At 39.1% G+C, this 19,339-nt stretch overlaps 2 protein-coding genes across 2 annotated transcripts in view; one reads left to right on the top strand and one right to left on the bottom strand.

Moving 5' to 3' along the window:
• Nucleotides 1–19,339, top strand: part of TMEM117 (transmembrane protein 117) — a 204,063-nt gene that overhangs the window by 23,861 nt on the left and 160,863 nt on the right. The window contains exon 3 of the mRNA XM_065854241.2: nucleotides 8,749–8,881. Within this exon, the coding sequence (XP_065710313.1) occupies nucleotides 8,749–8,881 (133 nt within the window). The remainder of the gene's footprint in view (nucleotides 1–8,748; nucleotides 8,882–19,339) is intronic.
• Nucleotides 1,438–6,659, bottom strand: LOC136101215 (P2Y purinoceptor 1-like). The gene is made up of 2 exons (XM_065837152.2): nucleotides 6,590–6,659; nucleotides 1,438–2,459 (listed from the first exon to the last, which is right to left on the bottom strand). Exons 1-2 carry the CDS (start codon nucleotides 6,657–6,659, stop codon nucleotides 1,438–1,440), a joined length of 1,092 nt encoding a protein of 363 aa, XP_065693224.2.

The following is a 19,339-nucleotide window of genomic DNA, read 5'->3' as shown; positions in this document are numbered from 1 at the left end:
TAAAATATTTCAGATTATCAGGATCTGGTTCTTCATTTCATGTCACAGTTATAGACAATTTAAACAAATGTTGTTCTAAATATTATATATACATATATATTTACTCATTACAATTGAAACATACAACAAGAGGGATTTGATAATCATGTAGAATAGAATTGTTTTCACAGAGAGGTATGTGAGGACAAAATTATCTTAGAACTGTGGAAATTAAAGAATTAAGACACTGTACGAAGTATATTAAAAAGTACTTTGTCAATAGTAACTTCTGAAAAGAAAGTTAACTTGCTCACTGCTACATGGGTTTTCACAATTAACACGGTAGTGTGTGGGACTTGGCAAGAAAACAGCTCAGCAGGTGGTTGATTATGGAACGTGATTATTTTGTTGAAAAAACACAGTTAATGACTCTTGAAGATAGATGTTTTGATGACTATATGTTGTGCTATTTTAATGATTGAAATGCACTATAGACTAATTATCTTAGACTGTCCTGAAACTGTGATGCTAAGACCCTAAAGGAGCAGGAGGAGCAGCAGGAGCAGCACTCCTGTGTAGCAGTGTTCCTTTAGTCTTGCAGCTCAGCCACCTCTGTATTGTAGACTTTTCCTGTGCACAGTTCTCCCTGTTGATGAGATTAGAGTTCATGGCAGAACAACATACTCCCGGGAAGCAGAACAGTTCTGAGAAACAGCTGTAATTGCCCGGGGTTTGGGGGAGCCACCAGTGTGCCCCACCTGTTGCTTTGAAACCTCTGCTGCCTGGGGGAGAATTTAACAACGATCTTCAGTCCCTGCTTGTTTGCTTCACGAGCGGATTCTCTGTGGCCCTGACTATGCTCAGGGACTTCATCTTGCTGTTTGGTTTTTGTTTGTTTTCGGAAATGCGCTGCACTTACCCAAGTTAATGAGGTTCCACTGGCTGTGTTAGTGGACCTCTAGTGCAAGCAGTATTAAAATGAAGTACTTGTGGAAAACCTCTCGGCAAGTCCTCAAGAACTTCAACTCTTAACCATCATGGTTATTATTAATTGTGTAGTCCAATCACAGCAGCACTTACAAACAGATGAAAAGTAAGCTCCTCAACACTGTGTGCTCTTATCTTACTGTATTGTTCTGGCCAAGAATTAGAGTAGCCAGTTAAAACTTTTCTTCATTCTTCATTCCATATCACATGTACATACAGGTAAGAAGTTCTATTTCACAATAAATTAAGGTATATTTATGACAAGGATATTTAAAATGCCAATTCTGTAAAGCCAGGAGTTACTAGTGTTTCTTTTCTAGTTGATGTACACATTAAGTTTTACTCTTCATTGCTGTGTATTCTTGCTTACTCAAGAGGGTGCTGCACAATACAGGAGACCGAATTTTAAACAGGGCTGATGACACAGAGACAAACAGGCAGGGAGAGATGTGTGTCTTTGTACACTGGTGTTTAAGTCATTGTTCTTGGGGACAGAGTAGTGTCCCTTACCCTTCCGGTCAGACAACAGCAGCACTGGCATTTGTGGTGACATCTTCTAGTTTTAATTCTTTGATAGAGTGTCTGATTTGCTACTGAAAAAATGATTGGGTCGAGGCAACTATTGATGCTGCAGATGATCTCTGTGACTTTAAAAATGGCAGTTAATGTGCTTATGTTTCTACAGGGTGGTTGGCAATTAGTTCTATAAATTAGTATTACCATCATCATAACATGATAAGGTATGAAAGAAACAGCAAATACAATCATAGCGGCTGAAATCAGTAACAGAGGTCTAACAAGTCTGTTCCTTCTTTGCTGACGTTTACTGAGTTGTAGTAAAGCTTTGAGAGTCAACATGTAGCATGTAAATATGACTGTGATTGGAATTAGGAATCTCAGTACGATCTTGGAGACCATGAATGGCACTTCAAATTGTAAATGTCCTTCAGTGCCATCCAGGGAATCTATTAATTCGTCTTTTGTTCCAGCTGCAACTGCGTAGTAGATCTCTGGCATTGATGCAAACACTATGAAGATCCATACCGCGATGGTACAAAACATGGCCTTTCCTTTGTCCCACCATGTTAACGAAGTGATAGGATGGACAGCACCTACATATCTGTCAAAACTGATAAGTGTCAGGAAATAGACACTTCCATAGATATTAATACTAAAAAATATATTTATAATATGAAAAAATTCTGGACTGGAATAGAGAGCTATGTTTTGGAGACTATAATAAACTGAAAAAGGTGCCATGAGAGTCCAAGTGAAGTCACACAGTGCCAAATTAAATAGAAATATAGTATTGGTAGTCCATGTCTTCATGCAGTACACATAATGTCGTAGTGCAAGTATATTGCCGAGAAATCCTACTAATAAAGTGAAAAGGCAAACCAGAATCAGCAAATAACAGTACCACTGCAGCTTAGGATTTTTACTGCAAATGTAAATAGTGCATGTACCGTTCATCGTCCTTCCGTGGAGCGTGCCTGAAGGGAAAAGAGAGACCAACAGCTTTTAAAATAAAAGTTGAATTAGATGTATTGAATTTAAAATTCAAAACTCTTAAGTTAAACCAAGCATGTTTGAATGGGCAAAAGAGTTCAGAATACAAAATAATGTACACACACTCTTCTATGTGAAAATAAATGTAAATTCCAGGTAGATAGCACTCAAATCTTACTCTACAGGAACATCAGCACAGGCAGACCTTCATGAACTTTTAACCTAAACTTTATAGTCTTTTTTCCTCTAATATTTGGTGTAGTACTTGACAGAGAGAAAAAAAGCACACACTCTCAGTATCAACAACATCCCCCTGGCCACTGATGTGTCTGTGTCCAGCTTTGGAAGAAGCAGAGGAGAGGATGGTCATTGCCCCCCTCATTCCATCCTTGCTTTGAATGCCTTGAGTGTCCATACTGGGCCTAGAGATATGTCTAGTGTGGGCACCTGCAGTGGGCTGTGACTGAGATACAGAAGATGATATCAAAACGCATCAGGATGAGCTCATGCTTCTCTTGAAGGCCACCAGTCTTTCCATCTAAAACACTGAACAAGCTGAACAAACTACTTTTTTTTTTTTTTTTTAAATATTCTTCTGTAAATTAATGTCCCAGCCCAAAACATTGTCCTTATTGTAGGGTTGGAGAGAATTAATTTTGTCTCCGTCTTTTGGACTGATTCGTACTAGTGCCTGTAAGGAATATCTGGAATACAGATCTGCAGTGTATTTTTCAAAGCAAGACTGTTATGCTTGCGAAGTCTAACATTTAATCCCAATTATTTTGTACTCCTGAAAAAAAAAAAAAAAGACTGGAATATTCTGCCAGAATGAGCTGTCACCAACTGCAGTTTGTCATGTTTCTACAACCTCTCTCCAAGTGATGCAGCAGATGCCAAACTGTAAGGTCTGTCCAAGTAGGAGCTTTTTATGAAGGTCATCCAAGTAGCCATTTATAGATCAGTTGACCACAGTTCTTGAAAGGATGACAGGATAAAATTTTACTCAGTACAAAGCACACTTTGAATGGAAGAAAATACTTTTTCAAAATGTTATCAATTCCTTGAAAATTTTCGAACAGATTCAACCATTAAGTTGGTAGTATTCGAATCTAATGTTTTGCTCTCCTGTCTACCTTAATGCAACATGACTTTTTCAAAGGTGTTTTCACAGACACGATTCAGAACATAACAAACACAAGCTATAGTGAAGACCTGCGAAATAGAGACTGTGTTATTGTGCTTTGCAAATTTATTTTTGATCTAGACAGTGAACTGACAAAAAGCTAGTTCAGACTGTATGGAATGAAATTAAGAAGGAAAGTTTTCTCTAGAAGGTCAGTGACCAGAGTAATCAAATGACTTTCCTGAAAGTGCATACAGATCAAAAGCCATCTGTTCTGCTTCCAGTGTATTTCACAGGTGGGGAGTGTTTGCTCTCGAGATGTATTTTGTTTAGTATTGAAGCACTGTACTTTAACCTGGAGTAGCTGCACTCTTTCTCTACTTTTCTCCACAGCCTTTGTGGAATCAAACTTTGTGTTATTTTTTTCTTCAGCTGAAGTTCAGAAGATATCCCTGTAAATTTTTTAAAATGTAGCCACTCTAACAGGTACAATGCACCTAATTAGCACTTATAGTATGTTCAGCTGAAAGGGTTCTGAATATGTGTAGGAAAGTTATATAATATTTTTCCTAAAATCATCTTGGTTCTACCTTCCTTTTCAATAATTCTGAATGGAGGCACTAAGCACGTGATTCCAAGATGCGTTGGCAGAAAAATAAGCCCTAAGCTGCCTACAAACAGCATGGCCATAGCTGTGTGAGGGAATTGTAATGTTCCTGATCTCATCAAGCTCCTGGAGAAGGACTATAGCTAGGTCTGAATGGAGTGCAGGAGACAGCTGTGCCACCTGCTCCACTGTGCTGTAAGTTGGCTGGATGCATAGCCTGGTACCTGCCTTAAGGCAGTTACAGACCTGAACTAATATTAATAAATCCCCTATTCCCTTCATGACCTTCAGTTCACTGCACTGCATCCAGCGTTGAGCTCTGTGAAGTTAGTTTGTAGCAGAGGGTACTGGAATGGCACAGCTGGGTAAGGTGCATTTGGAGACCAGAGAGTCATTAGAAAATATGTCTGTGTTTGCATAGACATTTCTCATGTGTCTGCCTTGGGATTCGTATTTGGAATTTCTAAAATATTCTTCCTGTCTCCTATTAATTCATTGTATTAGAGTAGAGCTTAGAGACCGTAACCAAGACTAGATTCTTGAAATGGTGCTTTGCAACTCACAGGGTGAGCACAGGGGAGCGAGTGCAGGGATAAAAGGAACCTTTCCTGAGGTAATCTAATAGGCAAGAGAAGAACATCAGAAGATCATCTTAGCACGAACAGGATAACTCAATCTACAGTATGTGACTAGAACATCTTCGCAGTTCAAGTCCAAAATTTTGCATCTGTAGTTTAAGAAAACTTTCTTTTTTTTTTAACATTGCTGTGTTCACTGCTGAGTCCTGGTATTCTTAAACAAAGCCAGCAAACGCACATACACACACCTTAGCAGTGGCAGAATGAACAAGAACACCAGGTGAGGGCAGGTGAGGGATGGCCTATGGTGTTAGTGCTAAGAACAGACTTTCCAGACTTTGAAGCAAGTAAGACTGGGCTTTCAAGGCTAAAAAAATACTTCTAATTTATTGATATTAATTTTTCAGCAGAACAGTTTCAGCCATTGATGTAGATGGCCATGAATGTTAAATGGATAGAAAGAGCAATCACATGATGTGGCATCCAAAATTAATGGGATACCTCTGATTTTATAAAGGACTTGATATTAGAATGCTACATATATGCCCAGGAAAGGGTTGAAGTTTATGGGCTCCATCACTCATAATTAAGACAAGAAAGCATGCTTAAATTAATGGGTAAGAACTTTGTGTTTCTCCTGTTAGAAGCAATCTAATGAAACCAACCATTTTATGGACTGTGGATCTAAAGATGCTAGAAAAGTTTTAATTTGTAAAGAAGTGACCTGTTTGATTGACGCTGTTTTTGTACCTGCCTCTTGGGTTGTCTCTTCTCCTGGACCTGAATGAAATGTGACTCTCAGAATGAGTATCTACAAGCTCCTCTGTCATTGTTCCTGACAGCATCTGCTCACTGTTACAGAAAATCATGAGTTTCAGCTGAGGAGCTGATTTAGTGCTTGGTTTGTTGTAGGGCCATGAATTGTCAAGTGTTTCCTTCCATGTGTCCCCCTTGGACCTGTGTTGTGGCCTCAGAAGTCTTGGAGTAGATAGAAGACCTTGTTTCAGTAAAAAGTTACTTTTTGAGGAAACTTCTTTTGGACCTAAGAGACATTGTGTCACTGTTTGCAACTGTGTTTGAATCTAGTGCAAATCTAATCCAGTCACCAGATAGGTTTTCCACATTTCTGACTACTCATACACAAATATATTTCTTTTACATATGCTCTCAAATGTACCCTTCTAGTTCATCTTATCAAATGAGTAAAGCATTTTACAGTGAGTCCTAGGTTCCTTTATAAAAATATCAAGCATTATTTGCAATTTTTACTTTAACATCCTACTTGTTAAGTAATCATCTCATGCATTCCCTTTTTATGTTCAACTGAATTGATATGAAAGGATATAATGCAATGTGAGTATTAAATGGAACATTTCACATATTTGAGTTCAACTGCATTTAGCATATTACACATACTAGTATGATGGGAACAATAAGTAACATACAGCAGTATTTGTACGCAATTAGGCAAGTGGATTGTGCTAATATCCAGTTCCATTCCTCTTAATGACTCGGTCTTTAATGTGATTAAGCTACTATTTCTTTCATTAAAAAACGATGTTGATGTACTTACTTGAGAGTTAATGAAGTCCTACATGGCAAACATAAGCTACAGTAGAAAGAAAGTTGGATAGAAAAATAGAAAGAATTTACCTACCAAAGACAATATTTGTGAAAAAGTACTTTAAAAATATGACATTTATTCATATATATATGTATTAATCAGTGTGTAATAGCTAAATAGTGAAAATTATATTGCTTTGTAGAATACATGTGCAATTAATACTTAATAAATGTTTCTCTTACCTGTTTTAGAAAGGTTGAAATTATCTATTTCACGGAAGTCTACATTCCAGGCTGTGCTTTCCGTCTCCATTAGTCTGGACCTTCTAAAATCAGAACTCTATTTTGAAAGTACTGTTTTAAATCCAGGGTTTTGGTGATATTCCATATGCAATGGCAGCTTTTCAGAGAGCAGTTTGTCAAACTGCAAATGAGAGATCTTTTATCATTAGGCCCCTCCTCTCAGTAAGTCGGGATGAATTGCTATTGCCATAGCAGCCTCTGCTTGCTTTTTAGGGAATGACAGACTTATTGCACATCACCGTCTGGACAGGCCTGGGGCTGTCATTGTTTCCAGCAGCAAAAGAGGAGTACAGGGGCTTGGGGCATCTATGTGTGTGTTTGCACTGTCCATTTCTTCTCCCTTCTTCACTGCCAGAATCCTTGTTGTTGCTGCCCTACTACTGGACTGGTCCATGGATCTATGTTGCTCTTGCCCCGTCACAGAGCTTGATTCACCCCACCTACCTACCTATAACTTCCACTACCCCAGAGTTCCCACCTCATTGTAAAATCCCAGCCCTGTCAGATAACTCCCATCCTCCAACTCTGCTTAGTCCAGAGCTCAAATCCTACCTACGGTGTCAGCCCATGGCCCAGGTCTGCTCCAGGTCCTCCAGTCTTCCTGCCCCAAACCTACATCTCCAGTCTTCAGCAGTACACACCAGTCCTGGGATCTTCCTGTTTCATTCCCTGAATGAACACCTCATATTTCTTAATAATGTCCCTCATGTTATAGCTTCACCATGTGTCCAGCCCTAATCCATGCTGAAACTGGACTTTTCATCCCACAGATCTCCCCTTCCCAGCCACTCAACGTGAGTATTTTATTGCTCTCAACCTAATCCTTTCTCCTCACCAACCTATGCCAGAGCATCAGAGGGTGTGTTTCCCTTCCTCCAGTGTAGAGTGCCCATTTCTCCATCCTACAGTTACCAAAGGCTTCATGCCCTCGAGTCCATCCAGGTCCATTCAAGAGCTTTGGCTTCATAATTGAGATGTTACATTTCCCAACCCTTTCCAGTCTCACTGTTACCTTCTTATCACGAACCCATACTGGAAGCTTAGCACCTCATTTCCTTCAAGTTTTCTACCCTAGATTTTCTAGTTCAGCAACAACTCCCAGAGATTGCCTTCATCCCAGACCATTCAATTTTTGAGTCTGCATTATCACCTCTCTTGATACTTTCTGTCCAGCTCCTCATTTTCCTTCTGTTCTCCCTATTTTGACATCTTCTAGCACCTGACTGCACTATTTCTTCATTAGATGCTGTCCTTCACCTTACTGATTGAATTATCAGTTGTCTTCCTTGCCCCTCCTGGCTTTTCCTGTGGCACTCTCTGCCTTGCAAAAGCAAATTCCCATCTCTTGCACTGGTGAGATTTTCAATACCTCAAGCAATTGAAGAACATGTTTAAAAAACCACCTAGTTTTAGCAAAGAAAAATTCTTTTTGGAAAAAGGTAGACCATCTATTGTCTAGAAAATTGGATGGTTCAAGCAGTTGCCTTTTCAGTTCATCACCCCTTCCCATTTTTGCACAATTGTGCAGCACTACTGTTCATTGAGCTTCAAGGTCAGTAGGTTGATGTAACTAATTCAAATGAAAGAAAAAAACAAAAATGTAAATTTTATTTTCTTCTAGATGGGTCAGCTCCCCACTCTTGTTCATTTGTGCATGTCTGCTCATCTTGCTGTGCCAGCATGGAAGTAGAGTGGGTAGAGATTTTAATGACTGAAACAGGGAAACATCAGAAGCTGCTTAACCAGCATACAGAATCACATGTAGTGTATGTAAAACCACAGCCACATTTTGATCAGGTACCACAGACTTGATGTGGACTCCTTCAGACCTCCACCTCAGTGATTCTGATTGTGAGAGCCCAAACCAGTTTTTCTTCAGTTTGTGGGAAGCAGCCATGTAATTTTGTAAGAATAATACCTGTTCATGCTGAACTACAGAAAGGTAATATGGCTGCATGATGCTAAATCTGCCCTCCCCACACATAGTGGAATAATTTGATATAAGAAAAAATATGCTTTAGTACTCTATTTTGGTTCTGTTATCATGTAAATGTGTATTTACTGACTAAATATGCTTTCTCATAATATTCATACCACAGGTCAGTTGCTCCGTCTGAAAATGTTTCGAGAGGACCATGGGTCTTGGATGACGATGTTCTTCAGTACCATCCTCTTCCTCTTCATTTTTTCTCACATTTATAATCTGTTCCTCATTATGGCAGGGAATATGAGGTGGGTTACAGAGTTTCTTTTTGTCTCTTTTGCTCTAGAATATATTCTACTGGAAACTTTTAATATTACGCTGCTTTACAGTGAACAGGAGTTTAACAAAATATAAACATACTAGTATTCACTATCTTTTTTTATTCCTCTGTCTTCTGAATTTAGGCAGAACAGTAATTTAATTGGTTAATTAACAAGATTAAAGTATCAGTTATATAAAGTGGGGTCTTTGACTAAAGATAGCAACTGTTAAACCAGGATATTAATTAATACCATATCTATTTTTCTTTATTTAAAATTATAGCTCAACAAATTTGATTTGAAGCTAGGGCTGAGTAGTTTAAAAGTATAAGCATTACTATTGTGCATACTTAGGAAATTCAGAGTTAAAATTAAAAGAAATGGAAACGTCCAAACTTGAGGAAGCATATACTCAAAACATAAACATTAAGTGTGTAGTATAATGCTGTTTTGCTTATGTACAATAATACTTGCTGATCCAGTTTGTTAAAAGTGTCCTTATACATTTTTTTTTTCCCCATACGATGTTCTGACAGGGCAAAATTACAGTTGACAGAGGGATGAACAGCCATCTTTTTTGATTATGCCTGTATTTATTCTAAATGGAGCTTTTTATATGAATTTTCTGTCTTAAGAATACTTGCTTTCTCCTATGATCTCAACACTGCTTTCACATGTTTATTTTCCTGAGAGAATCTACATTATTCATTCTCTTACACATACAAAATGAGTTCATTGAACAAAAATATAGAGTCATGTTGTTTATAAAAGGCAAAATTCCATCTGAAGAGCTTCTAGCAAGGAATAAGAAACCCAATGTACATATGAGTAGAAGAAGAGTGCAAATAATTGAATTACTTCTTAGGAGAATATCAGAGCCATACCAACAGTGTCTGATGAAGTTATTAAATGGGCCCTGGGGTGGTGTGTTACAGATCTTAAGTGTGTCAACAGTTAACAATGTGACATAAAACAAAAGGTAAGAGGCAGACTGGCTGTCACTGAGTGAACATAAATGCAGACCAGCTGGGCTGATCATGAGATAGTGACATGAAGACTAAATGTATTGATTCGAGCCAGGCAGGTAAAGCAGCAGAATCATGGAGTGTTTTAGGAAATGATCACGGTAATGATGTGGTAAATATGAATAGGTGCCCAACAAGAGGCAAAATAATCATCCCTGAAATGAGGAGGGTGGGAGCATTGCAGGTTTATGGCTTCCCTATTTACACAGTCATACTTATTGGTATTATGTTAAGATTTATATTTGGTATTTCTAATACTTCATGAACTGTATCTAGCTGTTAAACAAAGCATTAATGATTTTGAAAGCTTGACTCATGTCTGGAATCAGAGTTCATTTATCGTTGTCAACATTCCTGCTCCCCATATCTGTTACAAGCTTTCATTAGCTGCATTGAAGAGATTGTGTGACAATCAGCATCCACATTGATGGAAATAAGCACAGCCTAGTACTAAAATAGCTGGTGCCAGTCAATCTGCCCTCTTGCTTTTTGTGGGGTGAAGGCTTTTCTTTCGCGACGTTTGTGTCCCGGTCCTAGATTTGTTGTGATCATTTTGGGAAGCTGACCATTTTGTGTTCAAGGAATCACACTGCCTTTTTCGAAGTGGACTGACGGCTTGTTACAGCAATTTTGGGCATCTGTTACAGCCATTTTTTGGGTGTCCGTTACAGCAAAAAGGCAGCAAGCAGATACAGAACAAACAGTTTCAGTCTCAACCTGCACAACCTAAACCATCAGTCAAACAGAGCCTTTGTATCAGTCCTCTCAAAGTTGAGGCTGAACAATGTATAGTACTTTTGAAAAGAGGGTTTCTACAACAAATATCATCAAAGCCAACTACTTCATGTTTCTATAATAAAGTGTTTCAAGGAGTGGATTATTTTTTCCTGAGTAAACGTAATCTTTATGAAACCTATTTGCTTCATGGTTTGTACTTGTGTGCAAAAGAACACCTCTGTCCATGCCTTTTGCCACAGTACCTTACTGAAATGACGGACACCAGAGAAACTGGCTTCCAGGATAAAGGTCAGAGTCTCCCTGCATGGAGGTTACAGTCTTTGTAGAGACAAGCTGACCTTTGTGCCTATGGAATCCTATGAAATGCAAGCATCCAGAATATCCATCTTTCCAATAAAAGGGCTACAAAAGCTTTACAGTAACAGTCTACAAGACTGAATTAAATTTTTTTTTTTTTTTTTGTTAATGTGTTTACTTCTTGTGCCCCTTGGTCTCTCTCTGGTGTGCTGGAAAGAGAGTGATTCTGAGAAGTTTCTTTATGTCAGATGTTTGGTCTCATCAATGAAAGTCCCTTTGTGGCTCATGAGTAGGAGAATCACACATCTTGCATGTTCATGCCAGCATAGATGTTTCTAGCAGGAACAATATTCTTGTGAGAGCTTGAGAATCCTGTGCCAGGAGTGCATTAAAGTTATGTTGTGTTACCATCTCTAAGAAGGTGTATCTTACAGTTGCTGAGATTTGGATTTTTTTGGAAGTATTTTTAAAGACACCTCACATGTGTCTTAGTGTGGCAAACCTGAAAAGTGTGAATGTGAATATATCGCTTGAAAAATGCAGTGGTAGAAACTGTAGTTTGCTGGAAAAGCAAAAGCTAAACAAGTTGCTGGTATTCGAATATCTATTATACAGCTGTTTGCTGGGTGAAGGTGTGGCTATTTGAACTGAAATTTTTGTGACAGATTGGAATGTATATTTTTTAATATTAAGTCCCTCTTCTTTCTTCAGTGACATTGCCTTTTAGGGACTTCACAGTTTATGGCACTGACTCATTGTACATTAGGTCATTGCTCTTTTAGTCAGGGCTGAACATTGGGGGAGGAAACATGTCTGAAAATCTGTTGGAGAATGATCTGCAACTATTATTTCTTATTGCTTCTAAGCCCTGAGAACAGTAAGAAGAAGCCAAGCTAGGCACAGGACCCATGTCAGACCAAATTTGTGTAACCGTCTGAAGGCCCATCAGGGTTGAGGCACAGGCTTCAGGAACGAGGTGTCTGGTCTATTGAGTCCTTCTCTGCAAGAAAGATGTGGAATAATGAAGACAAATGTGAAACCAATCCAAAAGTAGGAAAGGCTCAGCCTTTATTCAGGTTAAGGTTTAGACACCTGCGGAATGTAGCAGGACAAGTCAGTCAGAACAGAGCAGCTGGCGTCTAGAGAGCAGGCCTGGTGTAGGCTGCTATAAGAATAAGGCAGAAAAAGTTGTTCCTGCAGAAGTCAAAGTAGCCTTAAGTAGTGCTTTTTGCTCAAATGAGGAGAGAAGATTTATTTTGAATGGTTTTAATACTTGTGAAACAGTAAAACCAACTGCAGAATCATCTTGTATGATGTCAGGTGCTGAATGGTGCAGGCAAAATGAGGCCATTGAATTTCCTCTCTGATTCAGAAGTTCTAGATTTTGATGTAGAGAAAAGGGCACTGATGGGTGTGTGCCTCTGTTTGCCAGTGACATGGTACATGATGAGAGGGACTCTGATACGACATGATGTGACGTATGTTGGTCCAGGGATCTGCTGTTCGTGCTACGAGTCTCGTGGTGGTTTTCTGCATATGAGCAGATGTATAATGTCTGTCACATTGCAGTACATCACGCTTGTGCACAATGGTCCATCACACATGTACACAACGCTTCTCTACACAGCGGTCCCAGGCAACCTTGGGAAGAGGCTAGCTGCCATCTAAAGTGTCCCTCTGTGTGTCAAATCTGTCACTTTGCCAGCTCCGCACTATTCTTTACCCTCACATTGCTGAAAAAAATCCCTCCTTTATCCCTCTTACAACAGCTGTGGGAGCCTGTTTGGAGGTCTTAATTCATACTCAGCACTACTTCCATCAACATAGGCCTGCTCTCTTTACTATATAGAGGGTTTTTTTATGATTATAGATGATAAGAAGATGGTGTCTGCTCTCTGGTGGCGCTCAGCTTCTGCTTTGCTGGTTTCTCTTCTGGAGAAGTCTGTCAATTCCTGTCACTTCATCCTAACATTTTCTTTGGCCAGTGCTCTGAAAAGGGGAAATCATTTTGCTTGGAAGCTAAACCAGAGCATTGCCACTGGTCATTGAGTGAGGCTGAGGGTTTAGATTGGGAGATGTGATGATGAACACTGGCTGCATCGAGTCACATATTTAGGTCTACAAATGCACCCTGGGGTTCAGGCCTCTGTGATGTGGCCAGGTGGCTGTCTGTCTGTGTGTCTGTCCAGGGAGGTGACTGCACAATCCCTCTGGGAACATTATGTGCCTGGGGTCCCCCCACCCAGTCCTGAACCGTGTGGTCTTGTTCATACAGTCCTGAAACAGAGATCATTCTTCAAGTACCTTTATGGTCTTTGGAAATATGAATTGGGTCTTCTAAGTGCCTGTAATACCTTGTGCTGGACACTATTAATAACATGTAGTCAGTTATTGGACAAGGCCAATAATGTTAGCCAAGGCCAAGGTTTCTGTTAGAAGCAGTAAAATTTAATAAGCGGGAGTGCTGTTGTACATTTATAGCAAAGCCAAACCTAGTATTTACAAAAGAAGCTCAGAGCCCAGCATGCCAAAGTAAAGACCGCAAAGGATTAAACAAGCAGATTGTTTTGCAGAGGGAAATTCTGGAAAGCTAGGGTCAGCATCGCTGCCTAGCTTGAAGACTTTCTTAAAACATTTAGAAACAGGAATTCATGTAATGAACGGTAATAAGGACAATGTGAGAATAACAGAATTTTATTATAATGTTTTACAATATTGTGTGGTTAAAAAACCCACAAAAACTGAAAACAAACACGACAAACCTCATTAGAGTCATTCTCTGTCTGCTGCTTGGGGGAAGCTGTAGCAGCATTGGGCTATTGAATTCTTAAGGCTTTCCCATTGATTCCCAATTCACAGCATGCAGATCCAGCCAGGTGTCAGGCTCCATGGTGCTTTCATCTGATGACCTTCTCTATTTGCTTGTAGTGGATATTCTGTGCTACCTTACCAGAGATCTGATTTCTGACCCTTGTCTTTGTACTCACAGCCTCCATTTTTCAAAAGATAATGTGGCAATTATATTAAAATCTTGGGTAGGTAAGCCAACCATCTGGCAGCTTCTGAACAGTGCTAGTGAGCTTTTCTGCCCACTTGCACAGGATGACTGGAAGACTTGTCTCAAGGCAGTCCAGTGGACCATAACATACTTGTCCTACACTTTGTCTCCTCTATTTGGCCATTCCTGATTGCTGTTTTGCAGCTTGAGTTGAAAAGATTTGATCTGGATTCCACTAAAAATTAGGGGTTGTAATGTGCTGCTGAGACTGTTAGGATTTTGAAAATGATGACTCTAGAAATATCTTGGCTTTTAAAGAACATGCAAATCTCTCAATCAAAAAGCCAAAAGCAGTGGAAAGAGAGTAGTTCTTTCTTCAACCTTTTACTATCTTGTGTGTGATAGAGTGACCAAACCCGTAGATGTGTCCAATGTCCTCTTCCTGCACATGCCCACAGCCGCGGTTGGAGGACTGATCAGCACTGTTGTGATCTCCTCCACGTTTCAGTACCGTATGACCCCATTACCAAGGGCATCCTGCATGCTTCAAGGCGTGCTGGTGTGCAGTCCCAGTGTGGTTTCACAGGAAGAGAGGCTTTTATCTGTGTGTTAAAGGTTTATGAACATGTGCCTAGTACAAATGTGCTGTGCAGGTGTGCATGGAAGGTTTCACAGTTTAAAAAGTGCCCATGTTGTGTCCAGCGCCCAGAGTTGTGACACTTCACAACACTTTTCAGATCAAGGGCATGTATTTAATTTGTAATGCCTGTGTCACCTGCCCAGCAGCCTGGAGCCATCTTGTATCAGAGCACCATCTATATTAATCATAAAAATTACCTATATACATGTGGTTCATGCATTATGTACTCTAATATAAGTACTTTCCTGACAGTTATCAAGTAACTCAGGCCACAGCTTTAAGTCCCATCTGGGTCCCGACCCAGTGAACTCTTGGAACAACAATTAACTTTGTGGTATCTGAACAGGTAGGATGAAGTGCAGGTGTTGTATGTCTTTTATCAAAGTACAATTTAATACTTTTTTTTTTTTTTAATTGAGAGACTTGTGTGTTTATTTGTTAATTAAAGTAATTTAGAATCTTGAACTTCAGCAGTGATTTTCAGCTGTGTAATATCTAACAGGTAAGGATCAGAGCTTATTTATTTGAGGCTGCATTTGAAACATAAATGAAAGAAGGAAATCTCTGGGTTTTCTTAATCAAATGGGAAAGAAGAGGACCGCGTAGGGACGAAGTATTCCTGGTGTTCACTCCTAGTGCATTGCGGCAGGGCCCACGTGGTGGCAGCAAAGGGCGCATTTTAAGGGGAGACAAGCTAAATCCATGGACGTACACAAGGATCCTTCCTATTTAACTTTTTCTCTGGATTTTTCTGTGCCACAAGTAAATTCACAGTCCTTAATTTATCGTGTCTTTCCTTAAAAGAATTTTGTGTCTTGAGCTGTCCAGGGACTGTCCCATATTTTTGTTGTTCATGTGTGACTTTTATATGCTTGACATACTAAACTGATCTGAAGTCAGTACCTACATGTATTGAAGTTTTTCGAATTGTATTGCTTTTTACCAGAGACTATATTGCCTCAAGGAAATCCATTCACCCCTTTGAGAGCCTGTGTTAGTAAATAATGCTTTGATATTTAAAATTACAACATAACAATGTACTTTTCATATGACATCCGGAAGCCGGAATTGTGACTGCTTGTCTCATAAATGTCAACTGTCTTGTCTTAGATAAAGAGATTTTTAATTGACCAAAGGATGTTTAGGTGCATCATTATACAACATTGTAACGTGTCATTAAAGTTGTAGACACAAACCATTTTCTCTTTTGATGCTAATTGTCACATTACTTTAGCAATAATAGGAGTTGTTTGGATTATCTTCTTTGTGGTGCAATGTCTCAGGAGAGGGTTTGCAGTGAATTTACTACCTGTGCTGACAAAAGGTCTCAGTTATTCTTATAAAGTACTAGGAGAGAGTACATCTTTTTGGTATACTTTCATCCTCTCTTATTGCTCATTTATTTCATAGAAAATGTGTAAATTTACAATACAGTTTACATTAATAGCAGAAATTCCATAGGAATTAAATATATTCATTTAAATAACTTTAATTAAGATTCATTTTTAAGAGGACTCTGTTTAAGTGATTTAATGAATTAGGACCTCATTACAAACAATCTACAGCTGACAAATGCATATAAAGAGGATTTCTGTCTCATTTGACAAGCTGCAACAAGGAAATAGATACATACATTTTTAGAAGCTATAATAATAGCTTTTAATTAAATACTTTATCGAATCAATTACTGTTCCTTTTCCATTTTCCCCGATTTCAGCTACATACAGATTATTGTGTCCCTGGAAATGTGTATTTACTGAAGACTTTATACCACATCTTATTCAGGATTCTGTGTTTTAGTTTGTTTGATTGCTTTTTAATGAGTCAAGGATTAGTCATCATTAGCATAATTTTTAGAGCAAGATTTGGAACAAACAGGAATATATTTTCCTAACAACTGTTACTGTTCTATAAAACTGCAAGGTCTACAGTAGATCTGTATCTGTGCTACCTTCAAAGCTGTGTCTACCCAGCCATGTGTTTCATGAGCCTTATATTGGTGTATACTTTGTATGTGTCTATTTTAATTATGTATTTGTAGTGTAGTCATCTTGTAAGGCAAATCCAAATTTTTTTGTTTTGGTTGGTTGACGGTTGACTGTTGACTGTTGACTTTTTGTTTGTTAATTGTTCAAGCTCTCAGCTACAAAAGAAGGTTAATATTTGTCCCTACTCATTTGGCAAAGATAAATGTGTTACACTGGGAGCTTCAGAAAGTTCAAGATTTTGTGAACTGCTCAAAGGTTTCAAATCCATAAGTCCTCTATGCTTTTCTCAGAGATTAATCCCTTGAGTCTTTCCCAAACAGTATGTGGGAAACAGGGACTCCCTTAGAATACACGTAGATTCTAAACAGCATATGCCATGACAGTCTTTCACTATGTAACTTATTATACATAAAGGGCAGAAAGCTTAATGCAGTTGCAAGAATTATGGATGAAATCATTGCTCCAAGAATGCAGGAGGCTGCAGTCTTTAAGTGGTATTCAAATGAGGCTTTTTATTGCACATTGTCATCCTGGCTGGGATCCTGAGGCACAGGTGTCTGGTGAGTTCACAGCAGCAAAAGAAACCATGTTTTCCAAGTCACTGTGATTGAAAAGTCTCTTGAGCCAGTATTAGTACTTGAAAATTAAAGTTTACTTTAAAATTTCCGAGCTATTTCAAGGTGTTTCAACCTTTATAGCTAAACATATTCTCAGTCATATCACCTGTCGAAAAAGTACCTCTTGGTTCCAAGTGCTAAATCTGCCATATTGCTTCTGTCTTCTGTAAAGCAGACTTCAGAAAGCTTTTCCTTCTAAGCCAGAAAATGGCAAAGAAAATGGTCTGTTTGCATGCAATTAAAAGGTGATGATTCTAAAATCCTAAGTCCTTTAAAGACTATTAAAATCATGAATCAAACCACACTCTTTGTGCAGACAGAGGACAAAACAGGTCTTGCATATCGCAGAACCACCAGCATAGAAATGTCCACTAATATGATTGCATTAATAGGAAACTGTATACCAAAGAATTAATTAAGGAACTTGTTCATTTTTTGATGATATAGTAAATTTGGCCATTTTGGAAGTGTTTTTGCTCACATCACAAATACAACAACAAGGCAGATTTTTCCTCTTCTGGTCTGGTGGGTACTCACTGACATCTTTTTTCTTTTTTGAAGACTTGGGTAATGGCTACAACATTACTTTTTTGTTTCATACCACTATGAATTCAACTGACATATAGACACTGAGATTTTTTTGCCTTTATCACACTATGATGTTGTCACTGTAGCATTGCCTGCTAGCATTATGTGAAAATACTCTGCTCCATCAGCCCTCTTTCCAGTTCAGGAGACATAGCATTGCTACTGCCCACATGTAATTTTTTTTTGCCCATGATACATGAGTTTAGTCTCCTGAAGACTGAGAAATGCTTTGCTCTAATGCAGATTGTTGAGTTCCAAATGGAAAAATAACCTGGGATAAAGATGGTGGGTTACTCTGCATTTGCAGCTCATCATGTTGGGCATAAGTCTATGGATAATCATGATGCCGGAGGCTGGAAGTCCAAAGCCACATCCTGAGCCCTGTTAGGATATAGGCCTGTCAGATCTGGGTCTGGATAAAATATAGTGTCTTCTTGTGCAGGAAACCAGGTCCTCAGGTCACATTTTCTCACCATAAATTAGGAAATCTGTAAAGATGTACTCTGAACTATTAAAGGGTTCTTCCTTCACTGGGGTTGAAACTGGAATTGGGCTGTATCTTCTGCAGTGCAGTCTGAGGGGAACTACTGCCAGGTTCCTGTAGCTGAGGAGCTGATCCATTGCTGTCTGTTTCTCTTATTTCATTTTACCTCAGAGGAAGACGTTCAGATGCATACAAATAAAGTTTTAATAAATAGGAATTTATTAGTGAGCACTTCCATAAAAAACATTTTTTAAGAAGGAACTTACCTGGCACGTTTTATCCTTGGTTTTGGCTGAAAACCCTGAAGATACGAAGTACTCAGAATGCGAAAACATGTAGCACAGCTGCCACTCTGGCGAGATGCTTACTCTAGGTACTACTACTATATTATTTATTTTATTTTTGGTAACATCCGAATAGAAGTGGGGAGCAGAGACCCCACCTGTCCCTAACATCTCTGCCAGTAGGAGGTAGGTGGTAGCAGCAGGTGAGTAGGCAGCTGCTCCCCAGCCCTGCTGGGCTGTTTGAGTGGAGAGTGCGGTTTTGACTGAGATTGCAGAACATGAAAGCCGTGGCACAGAAAAGAAAGAACTGGAAAATGCTGGAAGAAATTCTCTAGGCGCTTCCTCTCCTCTGGCAGCAGCAGTAGCAGCAGCTGATATGACTCAGACAAATTTGGTCCGTGTGGTGCTTTCAGCTCCCACAGGATAATGCCTGGGATAACAGTCTGATGGTGCCCTGCTGATGGCCCTGGGTGCATTTAATGCCTCACATTTGAATGTGACAACTTCTGTGAATGAAATTGAGCACCTGAGGTAGCCCATGCCAGGTTATGGCCTTGATGCTGCTGGTTAAACTGCTTTTTCTAGAGAAAGCAATCTAAATTATGTTTTCTTCATTGGTTTGTAGTACAAGAGGAAATAGAAGAAAATGAAAGACTAGGTTTACTTTCAGAGAAAATATGAGTTGATTTTATTTAAGCATTCATGATTGCTGTTCCACCTCAAAGGACATGCATTTGTAAAACATCTTTTGTTGTCATCTTGAAAAATCAGTGCACAGAAATTTTTA

The sequence above is a fragment of the Patagioenas fasciata genome, chromosome 1, assembly GCF_037038585.1.
Source record: "Patagioenas fasciata isolate bPatFas1 chromosome 1, bPatFas1.hap1, whole genome shotgun sequence".
Lineage (NCBI taxonomy): Eukaryota > Metazoa > Chordata > Aves > Columbiformes > Columbidae > Patagioenas > Patagioenas fasciata.
This window is presented reverse-complemented; position numbering and strand designations above follow the sequence as displayed.